At 38.5% G+C, this 18,263-nt stretch overlaps 1 protein-coding gene across 2 annotated transcripts in view; it reads left to right on the top strand.

Annotated features, from left to right (window-relative positions):
* The window catches only part of PDE7B (phosphodiesterase 7B), a 170,948-nt gene that overhangs the window by 49,976 nt on the left and 102,709 nt on the right, over positions 1-18,263 (top strand). For both annotated transcript variants that reach the window (XM_071740844.1, XM_071740846.1), the window contains one exon: positions 6,743-6,803. In XM_071740844.1, the coding sequence (XP_071596945.1) occupies positions 6,743-6,803 (61 nt within the window). The remainder of the gene's footprint in view (positions 1-6,742; positions 6,804-18,263) is intronic.

Raw genomic sequence — 18,263 nt, 5'->3', positions numbered from 1 at the left:
AAATCACAGGTTTGTGAGAAAATGAACAGCCTAAAAGTTCACCTCGGGCTATTTAGCCCACAAACAAGTTGCTGACTACTAGCAACAATGGTTGGTTGGGAATTATTGCTCAATTCAGTTGTAATTACTTATTTTGCTGTGTCTTCTGTTCAGACTAGCTGAGGGTCTACAGCATAGTTAATTCCAGAATGAAACCCATTGCCAAGGTACTGCTGGAGATTGACACTGGCAGTGCTGAGAGGTTATTTGGGCAGCGTGTTCTAGCTGCCTGGAGGGAAGAGAAACTTTCACTGGAAAGCTTGGAAAGGGAGGGACTCTCAAAACAAGTCTGCCCAGACAGAACTATTCTACTCTACAGAAAATAACCCAGATGTTAACAGAACCTGAATTTTCACTTTAAGTTCTGATACTGAATAGGGAAGGTGAAAACTTGACCCATGAAATATGGTATAGCTACTATGTAATAGTTGTAATGTAATAGTAAGAGCAGCAAATGTAGCATTCTGGCTGCTAATAGTATTTTATAGGCAATTGTCATTATGCTGTGATTAGGCCATATTTATAAATGGGTGGGCATGCACACAAAACATACCATTTCAAAGTATGTCTACTTTTTTTTGCAGCCCTATGTAGTGAAACACTTAACTTGCCAAATATAGGTCTAGATTTTCAGATAAGTATAAGATTTTAGCTATAAACATTATGGGAACTGTTAAGAATGCCCAGGGAAGTAATATATTAAAAAATCACAATTTTTATAGATCTATAGGGCTATTTTATTAGTTGGAAGACTTTAATGGTATTCACTACCAACAGAAATGTTTATATATGAGAGTTTCAAGTTGCATTCATTAGCCATATATTTTCAGGTAGGAAAAGTTAAGTGAAGTTCATGAAGAATCCAGAGTTGCAATTCAAGTTCAACTCAGTAGGGTGAGTGTTCTGCAATCATTCACTCCTGAGAAAATTGATCAGATGCATGCCTGTTAAAACAAGATGTGATACTGAGAAAAGATTTTTTTCCCTTAAACAAATAAAAACCAGTGTTTAATTTCTTTTGCTAAGGTCCACAAAGGCCATGGGTAAAGGTTCAGCAAAATTCAGAAGTATTTGACATTTTTGGCATCTCAAGATTACACAGAGTATTAGTAGGGAACTTTCTTGTTTTACATAAACATTGTTTGAATCACTAACAGATAGTTCTACAAGGCTTTCATTTTTTGGGAGGCACTTGTGAAAAGGATGCAGGCAGGACAGATTGCATACATCAGTCTGCTCTGATGCTTCCTGTGCTTTCTTTTGTCCCTGTCAGAGAGGAGAGACAGAACTGGAAATACCTTAAGTGTAACAAGACATTGGAAATCCTGCAGTTGCTACACTCTGATATTTCATCAGCTTTTCAGATTAATCCACCTTAAATCTCCTCCTAGGCAGTCTGAAGATAAAGAGAATGTGGCCTGAATCCTTCTGAAATATAGCCCTTAATTTTCAGCTATTTATGTGAGTGGCCATTTTTTTCTCATAAAGGGTTGCTAAGATATACAAAGTAGTGTTGCTTTTCACACCAGCAGACTCTACATCTACAAATCCTTAGGCAATTAGAATGATTTTTTACACACGAGAGGACTTTATTGAAGTACATTTTAAAGGTGATGGAGAAAGAAACATAATAGGAAAACAGAAATATGAATAACTAGCAATTTTTTGCTTCTGAGTTCATCCATTTTTTCATAGAAGCATAGAAGCTATTTGATCTGCCTTAAATTCTTTTAAATAGTTGTGTCTATGAGCATATCTTTTAACTCTGATTTCTAAAGGAGTGGGAAATTATATGCAGTACTTTGAAAAAGAGCTACAACAAATTATGTTATGTAGAATCCAGTTCTTTCTGCTGTTGGTGAGAGTGAAGCATATTAACTTAAGGTTGCTTTAAAAAAAAGAAATCAAATGGATTCCTAAAAAAATATTTGGCATGTAATCAATGGGTAATTAACACATCTTTATTTGGAGTTATAATAGCCCCTGTTGCCTCCTGCATAAGAAAATTATCCAGACTTTATGGGCATGTTTGGCTGATCCTGTGCATCAAATACCTCAATGATTACTGCAATGTTGGAAGAGACATACACATAGAACATCATCCTCAGAACATGCAGAACAGAACAGAGTGAAGAAGCCTATAGATATGATTCCGACTCAAATAACCTTTTAACTGACTAAACTGGCTTTTCAAAAATTGGTTGTCTGCAGCATCAAAATTGTGCATGTTCAAATTTCATGCCAGAAAAATCTTTGTTATGCTTTCAAAGGACTATACACTCTGAAATTATTAAAATAGTTAAATGTTAATTATATGGATTTAATAGATAGAAAATTGATATATCACTTAGTGCAACTCTCATGACAAACACTTCCAGATCTTCACTTGCTGAATTTTGTCATAGTGAAGAATTTAGCTATATTTATTTCAATTACTTGATCTGCATCTCTCTTTTTGCAATGCATAACACTTCTATTTGCTATAAAGATAGAAGCTGAATATAATGACTTCAAAAACATTTTTTTCATAGGTAGAGTTTTCTCCATAACATTAAAAAAAAAACCCCACAACAACATCAACAACAAAACCAACTAAGGGCTTATTCTGTCTAGGGTATATACACCCTGTTTACTGCTACATATCTCAGATCCTCAAATGCAGGTGGTGTGAGCCCAGGCACGCTGGAAATGGAAACCCAACCTATGAATGATCACGTAATACCAAAGCTGTAATATGAGATGCACTGCTGCATTGGTACAACTGACTAGAGCATATTTTCTGCCTGCTCTCTGAATGAACTTTTTCTTACCAGTTGTGCTGGTAAAAATTTTTCTGCAGTTTTACTTACACTCTTTTGGCATAAGGACTCCTTGCAGAAGACTTCCTATTGTCCTGTGTACTCTTCATAGTATCTTACAAAGATGTTATCTTGCCTGACAGCACCCTTCTCCAGCAGAGTCTCTTGCTATGGAGGATGGTGCCTATGTAATGTGGTATTTTCCTTTTCCAACAGGTGGTACTGGGCCATCAGAGCCAAGCACACTAGCTTTAAGCTGTCCAATTTATGTATCTCATTAAAGGACCAGAGTTGCTGTCACATTTCTCCTGAATATCATGCCCTTTCATCCTCGTTCTCCTCTTGCTACTCCTTTTTTTATCTTAGTGCTTTTAAGCTGCATTTTCAGCTGCTCTGCGAGTTGGTCTCTTTTCCCATGGGGAATTTGTAAGTCCCATTTTAGTTTACCACATTTCAGCTTGTGTAACAGACTCAGCATCATGTTGTGCATCTGAGCTCAGAAAAGGGAGTAGAGAGATGATAACTGATGAATTTATTTTATTACATAAGTATTTTCTCACATGCATAATGAATTGCAGGCTACATTCCTATGTGGAATTACATCTGTGTTACTAACTGACAGGAATTATACATTCCACCATAAAGTTCCCAGTCTATCCACTATTTAGTGATTCAAGAGATATGAAGGTATCATGAAGATCTGGAGGGGTCAAATTTACTTTTGTTTATCCACTACTTTGTTAAAGTCTGACCATTTCCAAGCACAACATTGCTTTAATGTTTTCAACAGCAAATCCTCTCTCAGTGTTGTAGTAGACCTAACCATGAAGACAAAACTCAGTGATCATTTAGACCCAGTAATATGATTTAGCATCTATTTAGAGTGAAATCTTGGAACTCTTACTATCTTCAAATATAGGCCAGGACTGTGAATCCAATCTCATCATAGATTTCAAGAAATGAAGTCCAGATGCAGCTCTTCTGTTTGAGTTCATTCCTTTTCTCATAGTATATTTGACCTTTGATATTCTTATTTCCCTAAAATGGTATCTCTTCCCAGACCTGACTCCTATGAATATGGGTAGTGGTGCTTATAAGCATCAGTTTCTAGAGGCTCTTTAGGCAGTCTTCAAGACAGATGTCATATTTCTTTCTCAACTTCTTCAATAAACATTTGTGGTGATCTTAAAGTGTGTAATAGGTCTGCATATACCCAGCAGATATGTCCAGGGTTATTCTTACTCCTTACTCTGCTTTCTGACTGATTGAAGTTAAAAAGTAGAAAACCAGCATCTAGTTTCAAATTCCTATTTTTGCTCTCTGATCGATCCACTGCTGACTCTCTAGGCCAACTTCAAATCTTTTAGAAGAGCATGAGCAGGTGCTTTGGGACTAGTTTGAAAAGTGATAGGGACTGGTGAAACTCTTAGCCTCAGCTCTCAGCACCAGACCAGTATAAAAGCAGGTAGAACATACCCAAACCAGAAAGAGAAGTAAGATGGGCCAGGAAAAGGACAACTTATCCATCCCTGGCAGGAACTGGTAGCAGTGATGGCAAAGTCCAGTTTAATTCTGAAGATTAAATCCTTCAGTCTTTCCTTACTTCTTGTTAATGGAAAACATTTGCTGACAGCAAAATGTCCCAACAGCTCTCATCTTTGGATGAGCAAAAATTAGTTCCTGCTGCATTTCTGTGCCACTTTGCACATTCTGGATCCAACTAAGTCTTTTTGAGATACTCTGAACATTTTGGTAACAGTTTATTATTCATCCCATTGGGGTGTACCTATGAACTTTTACTCACATCAGAAATTAAATTGCTACTGGAGATTTTTCTCCTGCTATTTCCAGCTGCAGTGGTAGCAGTGAGAAATGTCCTAGGCTGCATGATTTTCAGCCAGTTCTGTGGGCTTCAGGAGTTAAGGGAATTAAGATAAGACTGTGACCTTGTATACAATTATCTGACTCTTACCCGCAAAGTTTCAAAGTTCATCCATCATCATAATGGATCCAGTGGGAAGTTAGGAGACTCTGGGGAACATTAGCCATTTTCCCAGTTTCATAACACTAGGACTGGTGAGTATTGTTAGATATTGTGAGCCAGAGTTTGCCAGCCTGAAATGTGTTGTTTATATAAATATGTCTGGAACACACAATACATCTGAGAGACTAAATCAAAAATAGCATGGGGTTTTCAAAGAGCAGCTCAAATTCAGGGGCGAGGCAGGCAGTGAATTTTGATGGGATTTCTTAAATCTGTGTTTGTCTAAGTATACTTATGATCCAGCAAAGATGAACATATCTTAACATCCTATGTAGAAAAATATATTAGCAAATTTCTGTGTCTCCTGACAGGGAGCTGTTGTAAGAGCATTCATAAAATTAACTTTGAAATGCTGGGTGTTGTTTTTCATTTGCAATCTTCCAGTAGTGTGTGCTCCCACCTAGGAAGGTTAATACAGGCATCTGTTAGCTCTTTTTAGATGTACTGATATATGAAGAGACTCTGTGTGGGAGATGGGCTTTTGTTTGTTTATTTGTGTTTATTTCAGTGTGAGGGAGGTGAAGGCTATTTTAAAAATAGTAAGTTCCAAATGTGTTGCTCATTTATTAAACCGTTTTATCTGTTTCATCCTCTTTGAAGTTCTGGGTTTTTTTACTTACCTGATTCTTTGTAGATTTTAATATTTGCTGTAAATGTCACTGTTATTAACAAAGCAAAAACAACAAAACAAAAAAAAAGAAGAAGACACTACTAACAGCTATGTCTGACGTAGAGAAAAATGTGCTGAAAAAAGACCCTGTGTAAGAGAAAGGGAAATGGGTAGCTCTCAGTGATTTTTCCAAACTTAAACTGCTGTGCTTTTATTCCCATATAGTCCTAGGTACCCAAAGCATAAATATGTAGATTTAAAAGTACAGACCACTTAAGCTCCTGTCACAAACATTGAGCATAGCAACACAAAACTGAATCAGTTTTGTAGCACCTGAAGCAACCACTACTGAAGTGAGTGGGAGCTGTACACTGACTTTAATTGGAGCTGGATCAGACTCGAGCCACACCAGCTATGTTTTCCTGGCAGGTAACCTGGCATGCCTCTCTGCATAAAGGACTGAAAATTAATGTCTTCTCTTTGAAAACAACCCAACATTTTTGTATTCTGATCCTAATTCTAGTGACGTTCCTTCACTGGGTTTGTGTGAGGACAGAATATCAGCCCCCTAATATATCTGTACATGTGAATATGATTTTTCAGAACAAAACATGCTAGTATAGAGATGTAACTTACTTGTATTTTACAGCAGAAGAATTTTATGCATATGTGTTATGCAAAGTTCAAATTTTGGGAAGTGACAACTTTCCTTAATAATTATCTTAAGAACTAGTGGGATTTTTTTTTAAATAAGGTTTTTTTTCAGAAACATAGATCATTGCATCAACATGGCTGTTGGTTCTTTTTTAACCAGGTAATTTCACAGATCCTTAGGGTCCACAGATGTTTAGGGGGAAGCAGTGTGACAACTAAATCAGTATACTGGGGAGGGCTGCAACCAGTGGTAAAGGAGGCCTTCTGTATAACCAGGCCTGATGCTGCAAACAGTAATGTGGGTGAGACGGTAGCTTAAGCCATAGGTACCAAGGTAGTAGTTGTTCCCTTCAGTTTTTCTGGTTGGATGTCCTGGAATACAGTGCTGACCAATCCTTCCATAGTGTTGATGTTCTTTCTCCCTCAGACTTTGGCTACTTGAAAATCTTTTGATTATGGTATTTTTAACAATGCATCTCTGAATATCTCCAGTAGCAAGCATAAACAGAAGTACCAGAAGACAAGAATAGGGATACTATCACCAAGTCTTCAACTAAATATGTCCTTCTTGTTTTGTTTTGGTTTGTTTTTTTTCAGAGGTGTGGAGAAATCTCATTTGATAGTCCTGACCAGAATGCCAAATGTGTTCGCATGCTAGGTAAGGGTAAGAGTCTTTTCCCCTTTTGATACAAATATGTGGAAGTATGTTTAAATGGGGGTTTCTTCTCAAAAGTGCATTATAATGGCTGTGGTGATTTGCAATGGCTTTTACATAACTCATCCAAGTGTAGTCCTCATTAATATATTATTTATGGTGAATTTTCTATTGCTTAAACAAAGTATATGTATATATTCCAGTAGTGTCCATCTACATGGATGAAAATATAGATGTACCTACAGTGTAATTATAATCTCTGGGGAACATAAGTCCAGAACTCATACTGGAAATATGAAAATCTCTGTAATCAAGACAGATTTTTAAAACAAACCTGTGGAAAATGTGAACTTTTTTAGATTGCACACACTTGTAAGGGAGCACGCGTTTACTTTGAAAATAGTATAAATTTCACAAATCCCACTACTCCACACCTTCAGCTGCATCAGTCAGCAAAATTTCCATCACAGTGATTGTTCATATTTGCAGTGGCATAGCACTTTGCCCATCATTTAAAAAAAAATTTATTAAGCAGAAGTGTCTATGGAGACAGTACCAGAATGTTCTGCTATGTTTCATTAATTTATGTGATCGATTTTATAGTATTTCCTTGTTTCATCTTCAGTGTTGGTACAGAAACAATAACAGCACAGTTAGTATCACAGTGAATGGGAGTAAACATCTAGAAGCCTAAAAGATAATATTTACTTAGAAAATATTAAATCACAGAACACCTGCAGGATTAGGTTTTAAATTCTGAAGACCTTTCATCTGCTAGGGTTGAGATAAATGTATGCTGGAAATTAGAGTATTGCACCTAATAACACAAAGACTGAAAGAGTCACAGTTTTAAAAACTGCAACTGGCAGTGTCTAGGAACTTAATTTCCATCTGGGTACATAGCTGTGTTCTGTAATAACAGATTATGTGGTTTGTTGTTTATAATCATCAAATAGTATTGTCACAATAGAGCATAATTGCTGTGGAGTAAATCTGTCAAGCTTATAGTGCACAGATCCCAACAGATGAACTGACACAATGGGCTGTGCTGGTCTGTTATATCAATGATCCAAGGTTAGAGGTTCCTAAGGGAACAAGCTGACAGAAAAGATATACTTGTGACCCTTTATCATGCCAGTTATAATCTACATCTTAAATTCCATTGGGTTCCTAATACCATAGTCCTCAGGAAGTTATATCCACACAAATGTTATTATTCATTAGGCAAAAAAAAACAGGGGGGAAGTTTAGTTAAAAAAAATTAAGATGAAAGTCTTCTGCACGGGTTGGTTCATCATCAGATTTGGCATTTTTATAACAAGTTATTTTAAAATTGGAAGTTTGGCATCATCCTTGATGCAAATGATTCTTTAGGTACAGCAAGCAGAACAAGATCCTGTTTCTGTTACGTACACTCTTTTCTATGTCTTGTAATGTGTGAATGTGCAAGAATGAGAATATGTGCTCTGCACTGTAAGGAAACTGCTAGGAATGTAAAAATGACTCCAAGGGGTCATGCCAAAGGTGTGACTAGCTCTCAGAGGTTACATTTCTTATATTTAAAAATATTTCCTGTGCTATTCTTATTCACTGGTGTCTCTAACAAATTAAGGACTGTACTGTCATATATAATACAGGATATTACATTTCATCCCAAGGTATCCCAATTCTTGTACAGAGCTGAGGTTATTCTAAGTGCAAGTGGATATCTCACAACTGACTCTGTAAGTAGAATGGGCATAGAAACCAGCATTACATGGTTGCTCTGAGGGCAGATACTGGGGAAAACTCCTCTGTCTGGATTTATCCCAGAGACACGTGTGGTTCTGGTAGGGCTCTAAAGCTCTAAAGGCAGAGGGTGTCCGTTCCTGTGCCTCTCGTCTCCTACTGAGTTCTGAAAGGAAGAGCAGAAATCCTGCAACCCAAATGTTCTAAGATTTTGTGCTGAATGTGTCATGTAGTGTCCAATTTCATATTTTACAAGGGAATTGAATTTCTAAGTGACTGAAAGACACTGAGGGTCATGGATCAATGCAAAGCTGCCATTATAACAACTGTGGGTGTAACTGGTGAAAAAAGCACAACGTGACTTCAGAGAGGGGCATCCTTCTTGACTGCACAATATTTGAAATGTGCTGAAACAGTCATGCTGTCATTTACTGTGACAGTGCTGACAGATACCTAAAGGGCAGATCCCAGCAAGTGGGTAATTATTTAGTAAGAAAAGAAACACAGGAGCTTGGAGCACTGTCTGTATTTCTTCTGGAGCCTTCAGTGCAAGACCGTTCTGTACTTGGAACTGTACATTATCAAGCAATACTCTAAAATGGTAACAGCTGGTTTTGTCAGAAAAGATTCATACCTGGATTTTGCTAGCAATTCTGGTTTAGCTTAAAATGTAACTATTTTTGGAATAATGACAGGATTGTTATTATGAGTCCACAGTCCTTAAGGTAACGTGGATTATGTGGATGAGGTTCTTTTTCTATAAAGGTTGAGGAAGAGAGGTTTTCAGCAAAATTCTTATTCTGTTCCTGTCTTCCTACAGGAAAACAGGAAATAATAGATAAAGAAATGCCTAAATGCTTACAGTGGCTACATAGAAAGTGGGTAATTTTTCAGTGGACTGACTAGATATCACTAAACCTGAAGTTAAGAGCAAAACAATCAGTTGAATACCCTTAATCTTTTAAAATTGGAGTGAACAATAACTTGGGAAACTAAATTAAATGGCCACCTAGCAGTGCTTCCTGAGGATAAAATAGAAAATAACCATGTGCTCTGCTCAGATATGCTTGGCATCAGTATAATTATGCATACTACATTTCTTACAGAAAATTATGCTCTTCCTCTTAAGCTTTATCTTGTGATTGTTTCTTTATGATTCTATGTGTTATGCTGGTTAAATCAATACATCTTTTGTAACTGTCACAGCTGAAAGCAAGTCAGTGGCCCACCTTAGCCTTTTAAGGGGAGAGATGTGCTTCCTCACTTCTTAGGAAGAAGAACTTTTTAAGTAAAATGAGAAGCTGAAATACTATAGTAATGCAGGTCATAAAAATACTGCCCTTATGATAAAAGTGTGTTGTCAGAGGTTTCCTGGACAGCAGGAGCCACCAGTAGCTCATCAGCATTTCCAGTGCAATGTAGAAAATCTGCAGTTCTGCTTAAACTCAAGCTGTTATCTCCTTGGAGAGAGCATCCAACTCTGACAAAATTACTGGATAACACCGAGATGAATGTGAAAAAACTTTGGTTTCTGCTGCATTCTGGAAATTAAATTCTGAGCTCCACATGCCCTTTACTAATAGTGATTTTGACTTTAAAGTAGTTCAGTTGGCGTAAAAATTGAGCATATAGCACGGTACTCACTATGTGGTTTTCAGTCTAGATATTCATATTATGAAGGGCAGAAGAGAACTATCCCTCTCCCCAGAGCACCCACAGCTATTTTCAGTGGCACAACCTGTGGTTAATTTTTCCCATATGTAGACAGACATATTCTGGGCTCAGACACAACACAATGTCATATCATGCAGAGATAATTGGGTTAGTTTGTTGTGAAAATTGCTGGTTGGATGCTTAAGCTAATTAACTGGTTTGGGAAGAATTACATCCTAGCTTGGAAGAGTCCAAAGCAATGCAAACTTAACTAGTTCTCATATCTTAACTAGCTTATTTACAGCTGAGTAACCTCTACTCAGTGGCAGAGCACTGAGTTGTATGAATTTACCCTGGAGATAAATGGATGATAAAACCAAATTATCTAGTTTGTTACTCAAGTAACCAATCTTCCACCACCAGATTTGTGGTGGAATACTCTGTATTGAAATGCTGGGTAGGTTTTGAAGAGGTCACATTTCTTTCTGGCCAACCCTGCTATCTGCAGAGATTTTTCCAGGGAAAACATGAATTGCCTCCCTTACGGAGCTAGTTAGTAAGATGAAAACACAAGCCTTCCAGATGCCCCATGGCAAATGGCTGAGGTGCTTTCTTTTCATTATTGTAAATTCCACGCAGACAGAAATAATGTGGGTGAGTTTTGTCTCCCTTTTGGTGTAGACTTAATCCTTGCAAAAGCAGACAGATGAATTATTGTTTGCAATAAGAGAAGTTTCCTCACAAATAGCCATTTAAAACTTCAGTCAAGAAAAAAGAAATCTAAAAAGAAGAAAAAAAAAGGCTGGCACCATTTTTTTTTCCTTACCCAGGTTACTAGACCATATCTTTGTTGCTTTGGGGCAACAAACCTTTTCATACTCCAGCACAGAGAGGTGCCTACCTCCCTCTTCACCCCAGAAAAAGCTGCTTCATGGCATACTTTGACCTTTTATTACCTACAAGGGTTACAGTTAAAGGAATCAGCATTTAGCCATGAAATGAGTTTCATGGATCCAGCTTCAGTCTTGGTGGCTCTTTGCCCACAGCAGAAAACCACTGCACATTTGAACAGAGTTGGCAGCTTCAGCTTAAGAGAGAGAGGCATTACAGGGATAACAACTATGTCAAAAGCCAGGATTGAGGGGCACTGGTGAGGCTCTGGCTGGCCAGAATCTGCCTTACATAACCACTGAACCAACCTTCACTGGGGGAGAAAAATAAAAAAACAAACCAAAAAGAAATCTTTTAAAATTTACTTTGGAAAACCTAATCAGGTAAATATAACTCAGTGGGGAAAAATAAAATATTGAAGAATAGCTAAATATGCGAGTTTGCCCTGAGGTAGAGGGAGAAAAAGAAATGAGGCAGCTAGTAAAGTGGTTCTGCACTGGTCGAGCTCTGCAAAGGTTTGCAAAGGTTTTTGGAACCTTCACTGACATCGTCTGAAATGTGACCCGTTATCTCTTGCACATGCAAAACTTTACTGAAACTGATAGGCATGTATGAGCAATGGTGTTCTAAATAGCCAAATAGACAAACTATTTATATCCCAGTCATTCGAAGACTTACACATTCACTTGACCTTATGCAGAGTAAGTATTCTCTCTGTGAAAATAAGTACATGACTTAATCTTTGTAAAATTAAGCAATATGTTTATGGGGGGAAAGGTCTATAGCCTTCACTGACTAGCAAGAAATCTATACTCATTGCTGTTCTGACTGGCAGGAGAGCAATGGGAGAGGGGAAGCCTGGGATGTCTGCTACAAAAAGATAGGCTTCTTTTCCATGTGCAGCTTGCAACACAAGATGAAGGGAAGCAGGTTTTTTTTCCACTATATAGTAATGGTGTGAATGCACAAAGAAAGATAAACATTATGCCTCTTTCTGATATCTTGTTAATGTAGATAAATTCAAATCTAAAAATGTAAGCCCATGCTACAAGCTCCTAGTTCATATTTTATGGTGTAACTGCTAATGAAAGTCTCTCTGCCTACAATTTGTAATTATGAAAACAGCATCATGTAGATTTCCAGAACTGTAGTTCTTCCTCAATTGAGTCGACAAAGTGCTGGTGCCCTTGGAATATTTTAAAGAGCAGTTCTCTTACACCATCTTATTAATGCAGTAATTTTGATTTAATTACTATTTTAGGTAATTATGTAGCCTGGTAGCTGAGTGACAGTGACCACCTGTTTATCGTGTTCTGCCCTGTAGATCAGGTCAGACTGAAACCACTTGTCTTGCAGCAGGCACCTTTCAGAAGGCTGCTAAAGGAGACAAAAAAAGTGGCCTTGGCATTTTGAATAGTCATATATAAAACACCTTCCTAAGTGTAATTTTGGGTTGGTTTCTTTTTTTTTTTCTATTGCTTAAAAGTTAACTTGACACATATATAGTTTTATCCTGTGTCTGAGCTTGTTGCAGAAAAGAAATGGGGGTGTTAGGGGACTTGGAGGGACTGTATTAGTGAGAAATTGACAGTCTATACAATGTAAACACACCATGATGTCTTTCACTACAAGGAAGAGTTACTGTCTTGTCCACATCTACAGAAGCCCTTCATTGCCACCATGATGTCCATTTGACACGCCAGAGCTCAAGACATGAGCCTTAAAAAGGCCCCAAATAAAAATACCCCAAAACCCTGACCCTTCACCTTCCCTTTCTATCTAAAAGGCTTTTTGACTTGTCTAAGAGTATCACCACATACCACATTTATAAAAAAATATAGGTTTGTAAGTCCCATCCAGCAGCTGCACTCATAGCATGATACAAATATTTGCAAACTGAGTGCAGTCAAGAAATACCCTTCCTTTTGTCCAAAGCGTGCTGCAGACAGAAGCATTGCACTCTGCTGCCCATTCCTGTAATCATCTAGTGAAAGTTTAAACTTCGAATCTTGGGCTTTCCTCACCCTTAAGTAGTTTAAACCCATGGCACCCACTTTTTTCATACCTACCAAACAAAAGGCAATGCAGGTTGGGGTTAGGTGCTCTCTGTTAACACCTACTGACCCCACACAAGGAAGATTGCTGGGTATGGCTCCAGGAAGATAACAGAGATGTATGACTTGTACCTGGTCTGGAGGAAAAAACACACACAAGACAAGGATTAACCCTGAGTTTTGTTTCCCAGACATTTCTTAATTTCTTTTTCTTTTTTTTTCTTTTTCTTTTTCTTTTTTTTTTCTTTTTTTTTTCTTTTTTTTTTTTTTTTTTTACTTAACTAGGCACTTTTTAGATGAAACAGACAAACAGTTGCTTGATTGATTTACTGAAGATGATCTCATATCTTATTTCATGGTATTTGTCACATGAGTAATTGCTGATCCCCTGTTGGAAAAAAGATTTCAAGTGCCTATTCAGTCTGCTGCTTCACAGTTTGATTTTGCCTCATGTCAAACCTCGTGCCTTAACATGGACTGCATTCACATAATTTCCCATCTTCTTTGTCCAAACAGTTATGAGTGGGAGGTGTTTACCCAAAGTACTAGCTGTACAGAAAATTGCTGTGACTAACCATACTGCTGTAATAGCACTCTCCTAAAAAATGTGAAGGAGAGAAAGAAGCAATTATTAGATCTATTAATGGGACCGAACTGGAAAAGGAAACTTACCCATCATTTTACAGCCAGATGTGCTTTCATGATAGTATTATGAAATCTACATATGTAAAATTTCCAAATTTAGGTTTAAATGTTTCAAATTTACATTTTTTTGTTCAGGCTCCCCTCTATCAATTAATCTTTTTTTCTTTAATTGTTCCATGGTGATACCTTGCAATTTCACAGTCTCTACGATTTCTTGAAGTTCACTAAGAGCAACTTGTCAGATAAAGCCATGGAATTCCTGTGCTACAAAGCACTCTGTTCCTGGCTATCCGTGTCCATAGTATTTTCCTCTTTTTTTTTTTTTTTTTTTTAAATTATTATTATTTTTATAAATTGTCATTTCTACTGATAATCTACTGCTGTATGGTATGTTTCATACTTAGAGCTTTAGGTTGATCTCTTAGATTATACCTTGACCACCAAACTACTTAAGCATGTATTTATATATTTTCACTGAGGCCAAAAAATGAGTAGGCTAAAATACATTCCTGTGACAGGGTTGGTCGCAGTGTTTAGCAGTGTGCACACTCAGACCCTGATCTGATCCGAATACTTGAGGCTCTGGGCTTAGGAAATCACAGAATGTGACTATGCATATTGGTAGTAAAGGACAGGAACTTGAGGTAGCAACAAGAAGTGGAATTTCTGAGTCTGAAATAGCCATGTCAAGAAATTAATGTATTTCTTACAGAAAAGTTCAAAGAGTGCTCCTACTGGATTTCCCTTGTAGGGCATTCCTCTCACTAGGCAGATGAAATAATGCCAAAGATATCTGGAATGTGATTCATCTGACAGAATGTGTGTAAACACCTGTAAAAAAAATTGGATTTTAAATCTAAAGCCATAATCTAATCTTCCCTCTTGTAATTAAGAAGCATGAGAAAGAGAGACTTCCGTAAGCCTCAAGTCATTGCAAAAGAGATGTCTAAAACTGGTCTGAGGAACCCTACTCTGAGAATCCCTCTTACTCTCTGTTGACTGCTAAGGAAGCTGAAGTGTGGATGCAAGGAGCTGGAGAAGAATAATCCTGCTCCTGGAGTACAGATATTGTTTTTCAAAGCTCTCAACTTTAGATTATAGGAAATAATGGAAAATCAGGCTATTCAGCCTCATCTGTAAGAGAATTTATTGGTTTTTAATGTGAAAGCAACTTCTAAGTTTTCTGCGTATTTATAGAAATGTAGATAGCAAATTGTTCTTATTAATTGATTTATTTTGCTCATTGCCTTTATGAAGTCTTAATTTCTATTTCTCTCTCACCCTGTGACATAGCTACAGGACCTTTTCTGACATCTGAATAGCTCCTGAATTTTAGTTGAATAAAGTAAATTGAAAGTGTGAGAAAAGATTTTTCACATGCTAAGGGGGTACAGATTGGCCTGATGCTCACCATGTCCTATGGGTAGAGGATTTGACTATGTCATGAAATGTTTGGCTATGAAGACTAAATTCAGCCATTAGTATGTGAAGTATGGTTTTGATTTTTGCCTGGTTTGGGCGAAGATAGAGCTAGTTTTCTGTCTTCTAATTTTGCTTTCATTTGAGTCTCTTTTAAGTGGCTGTGCTCACTGGAATTAACAGCAAGTTTCTCAGTCAGTGTCTGCTTCTAAGACTGATAATGTTTGATGTTTATAGCTATGGCAAGAGAATGGTGTGCAGAACCAAGGACACTGCTCAGTTCTGAGGAACATCTTATGCTCTGGAAAGAGAAAAGGAGTAAAGTCACACCTGCAACCCTCCTTTAGGGAGGAGCAGACAAGACAGGTGACCAAAATTGACCAGAGTATTCCATCCCAAACATGTCATACTTGGTATGAATCTGAAGGATTGGAAGGGTCAAGCTCCTTTGGCTATGCTTCTCCTGTTCCTGTTTGCTTTGGCATCCTGGGAGGATTCCATCCATTCGTCTGCCTGTGGTCCTGATCCGTGCCAGTCTGAATCTGTGTGTTCCTGCCTCCAGCTCCCGACTGCTGCTGACTCCAGGAGTCCAGCCTGGACTTTCCCAGGGCTGCCCTGCAGCTCCAGTGGTGACGTGAGCATTACTGGGGGAGATGGGGGAGGAACATGGTATCATTTTTCTGTATATTTCTTTATATTTAACAATTTTTCCTTTTTATCATTTCTGTTTCATTAAAGCTGTGTAGTTTAGTTTCCAACCCATAAGCCTCTCTCCATTATTCTCTCTCCTTTCTTTATCAGGGAGGGGGATAAATAGAGAGCATCTGTCACTCAGTTAATTACTGGGCCAGCATTAAATCATGACAATAACATTTTAAATACACATTTCATCCCTTGGTAAATTTTCAAGGAGGGTACTCTGTGCCTCTCCTGTTAAAGAGTATGCCTCCATTAGTGTTTTAGGTCAGATCAGGAGTTCTATCCCAATGTTATTGCAGACTTTTTCTTGCATTATGGAAGGGCCAGAAGGAGGATCCAGTGAACTGCAGTCCTGTCAGCCTCCATGCCCAGAAAAATTATGGAGAGGTTCATATTGAGTGCACTCACATGGCAAGTTCAGGACAGCCAGGGGATCAGGCCCAGCCAGCATGGGTTCAGGGAAGGGAGGTCTTGCTTGACCAGCCTGGTCCCATACTAGGACCAGGTGACCCACCTAGTGGAAAAGGCAAAGGCTGTGGACATTGTCTACCTAGATTTTAGTAAAGCCTCTGACACCATCTCCAGCAGCATTTTCCTTGAGGAGCTGGCAGCTCATAGCATAGACATGTATACTCTTCATTGAGTTAAAAATTAAGGCAGAGACCATATGTAGCTTACTACGTGGCAGGGACCAGAGAGCTGTAGTCAGTGGAGTTAATCCAGTTGGTGGCTGGTCACCAGTGGTGTTCCCTAGGGCTCAGTTTTGGGACTGGTCCTGTTCAACATCTTCATTAATGATCTAGATGACGGGATTGAGAGCTTTCTTAGTAAGTTTGCAGATGACGCCAGGTTGGGTGGGAGTGTTGATCTCCTCAAGGGTAGGAAGGCTCTGCAAAGGCACCTGGACAGGCAGGACCGGTGGGCCAAGGTCAGTAAAATGAGGTTAACAAGGCCGTGTCTGGTCCTGCACTTTGGTCACAACAACCCCATGCAGTGCTACAGGCTTGGGGAGGAGTGGCTGGAAAGATGCCAGGCAGAGAAGGACCTGGGAGTGCTGGTCAATACCTGGCAGAATATGAGCCAGCACTGTGTCCAGGTGGCCAAGAAAGTCAACAGCATCCTGGCTTGTATCAGGAATGGTGTGGCCAGCAGGAGATGGGAAGTGATCATGTACTTGGCATTGGTGAAACTTCACCTGGAGTGCTGTGTTCAGTTCTGGGCTCCTCACTACAAGGAAGACCTTGAGCTTCTGGAGCAAGGTCAGAAAAGAGCAACCAAGCTGGTGAAGGGTCTGGAGAACAAGTTCTGTGAGGAGAGGCTGAGAGAACTGGGAATGTTTAGTTTGGAGAAGAGGAGGCTGAGGAGACCTTATTGCTCTCTACAACTACAATGACAGGACCACAGGAAACAGCCTGAAGTTGCACCATGGGGGGGTTAGACCATATTCGAGGAAGAATATCTTTATCAAGGCATTGGAATGGGCTGCCCAGGGAAGTGGTGGAATCACCACCCCCAGAAGTATTTAAAAATCATGTAGATGAGGCACTTCAGACTATGTAGTGGGTGATACAGATTGATAATTTTTAATTTTTTTTTCCAGAAGGGGGAAGATATCAATTTTTTTTTTTTTCCAGAAGGGAGGAGATGTTGACAGTTGGACATGGTGATCTTAGAGGTCTTTTTCAACTGTGACAATTCTGATTCTCAGAACAGACTGAGTGGATTACTCTCACATGAAACAGAGCAAGGCATGTGCTCTCGGGAGTGTGCTTAGGGCATTCTAGCTGCTACTAGGCATTTACTCTATGGAGACAGGTCAGAAGCAGTCCAAGCCAGTTCTGACAAAGCATATACAGTGCAGACATCAGGTCCTCAGCAGTGGCTGTTTAACTCAACCAATCTGCTCTCCAACCTAAAACTTTATCAGGCATTCATCTAATATACTGACATGAAGACAGGTTTATGAGGAATGTCAAACATGACTTAGTCCAATGTCCTTTTGAAATTTAAGGTAAATTGTGTTTTAAATCTAGGTCTGGATTTCACACTGAGTTTATAGATTAATACAGGGTAAAATTAATTTAACACTTGATTCAAGGGAATTATTAATATTCCAGAGCTTTGTTTATTGGAATACAATAGTGAGAGCCTCACATATACAATACAAATTAATAGTGTAATATCTTTGTATTTTTAAAGAGTGCTAATGAAAGGAACTCAGAAATACAGTCATCATGCACTTTATTAGTGGCCGTTTCTTACAAGAAAGCAAGGACTAGTGGCCTAGAATTTGCTTCTTGATCTGAAAAGAGTGCAGCAAACTAACATCAGAATTTTATAAGATCATAACAAGGAACACATTATCATGCTGACA

The sequence above is a fragment of the Heliangelus exortis genome, chromosome 3, assembly GCF_036169615.1.
Source record: "Heliangelus exortis chromosome 3, bHelExo1.hap1, whole genome shotgun sequence".
Taxonomy (NCBI): Eukaryota; Metazoa; Chordata; class Aves; order Apodiformes; family Trochilidae; genus Heliangelus; species Heliangelus exortis.
The sequence above is the reverse complement of the archived record's forward strand: the minus strand, read 5'-3'. Positions and strand labels throughout refer to the sequence as shown.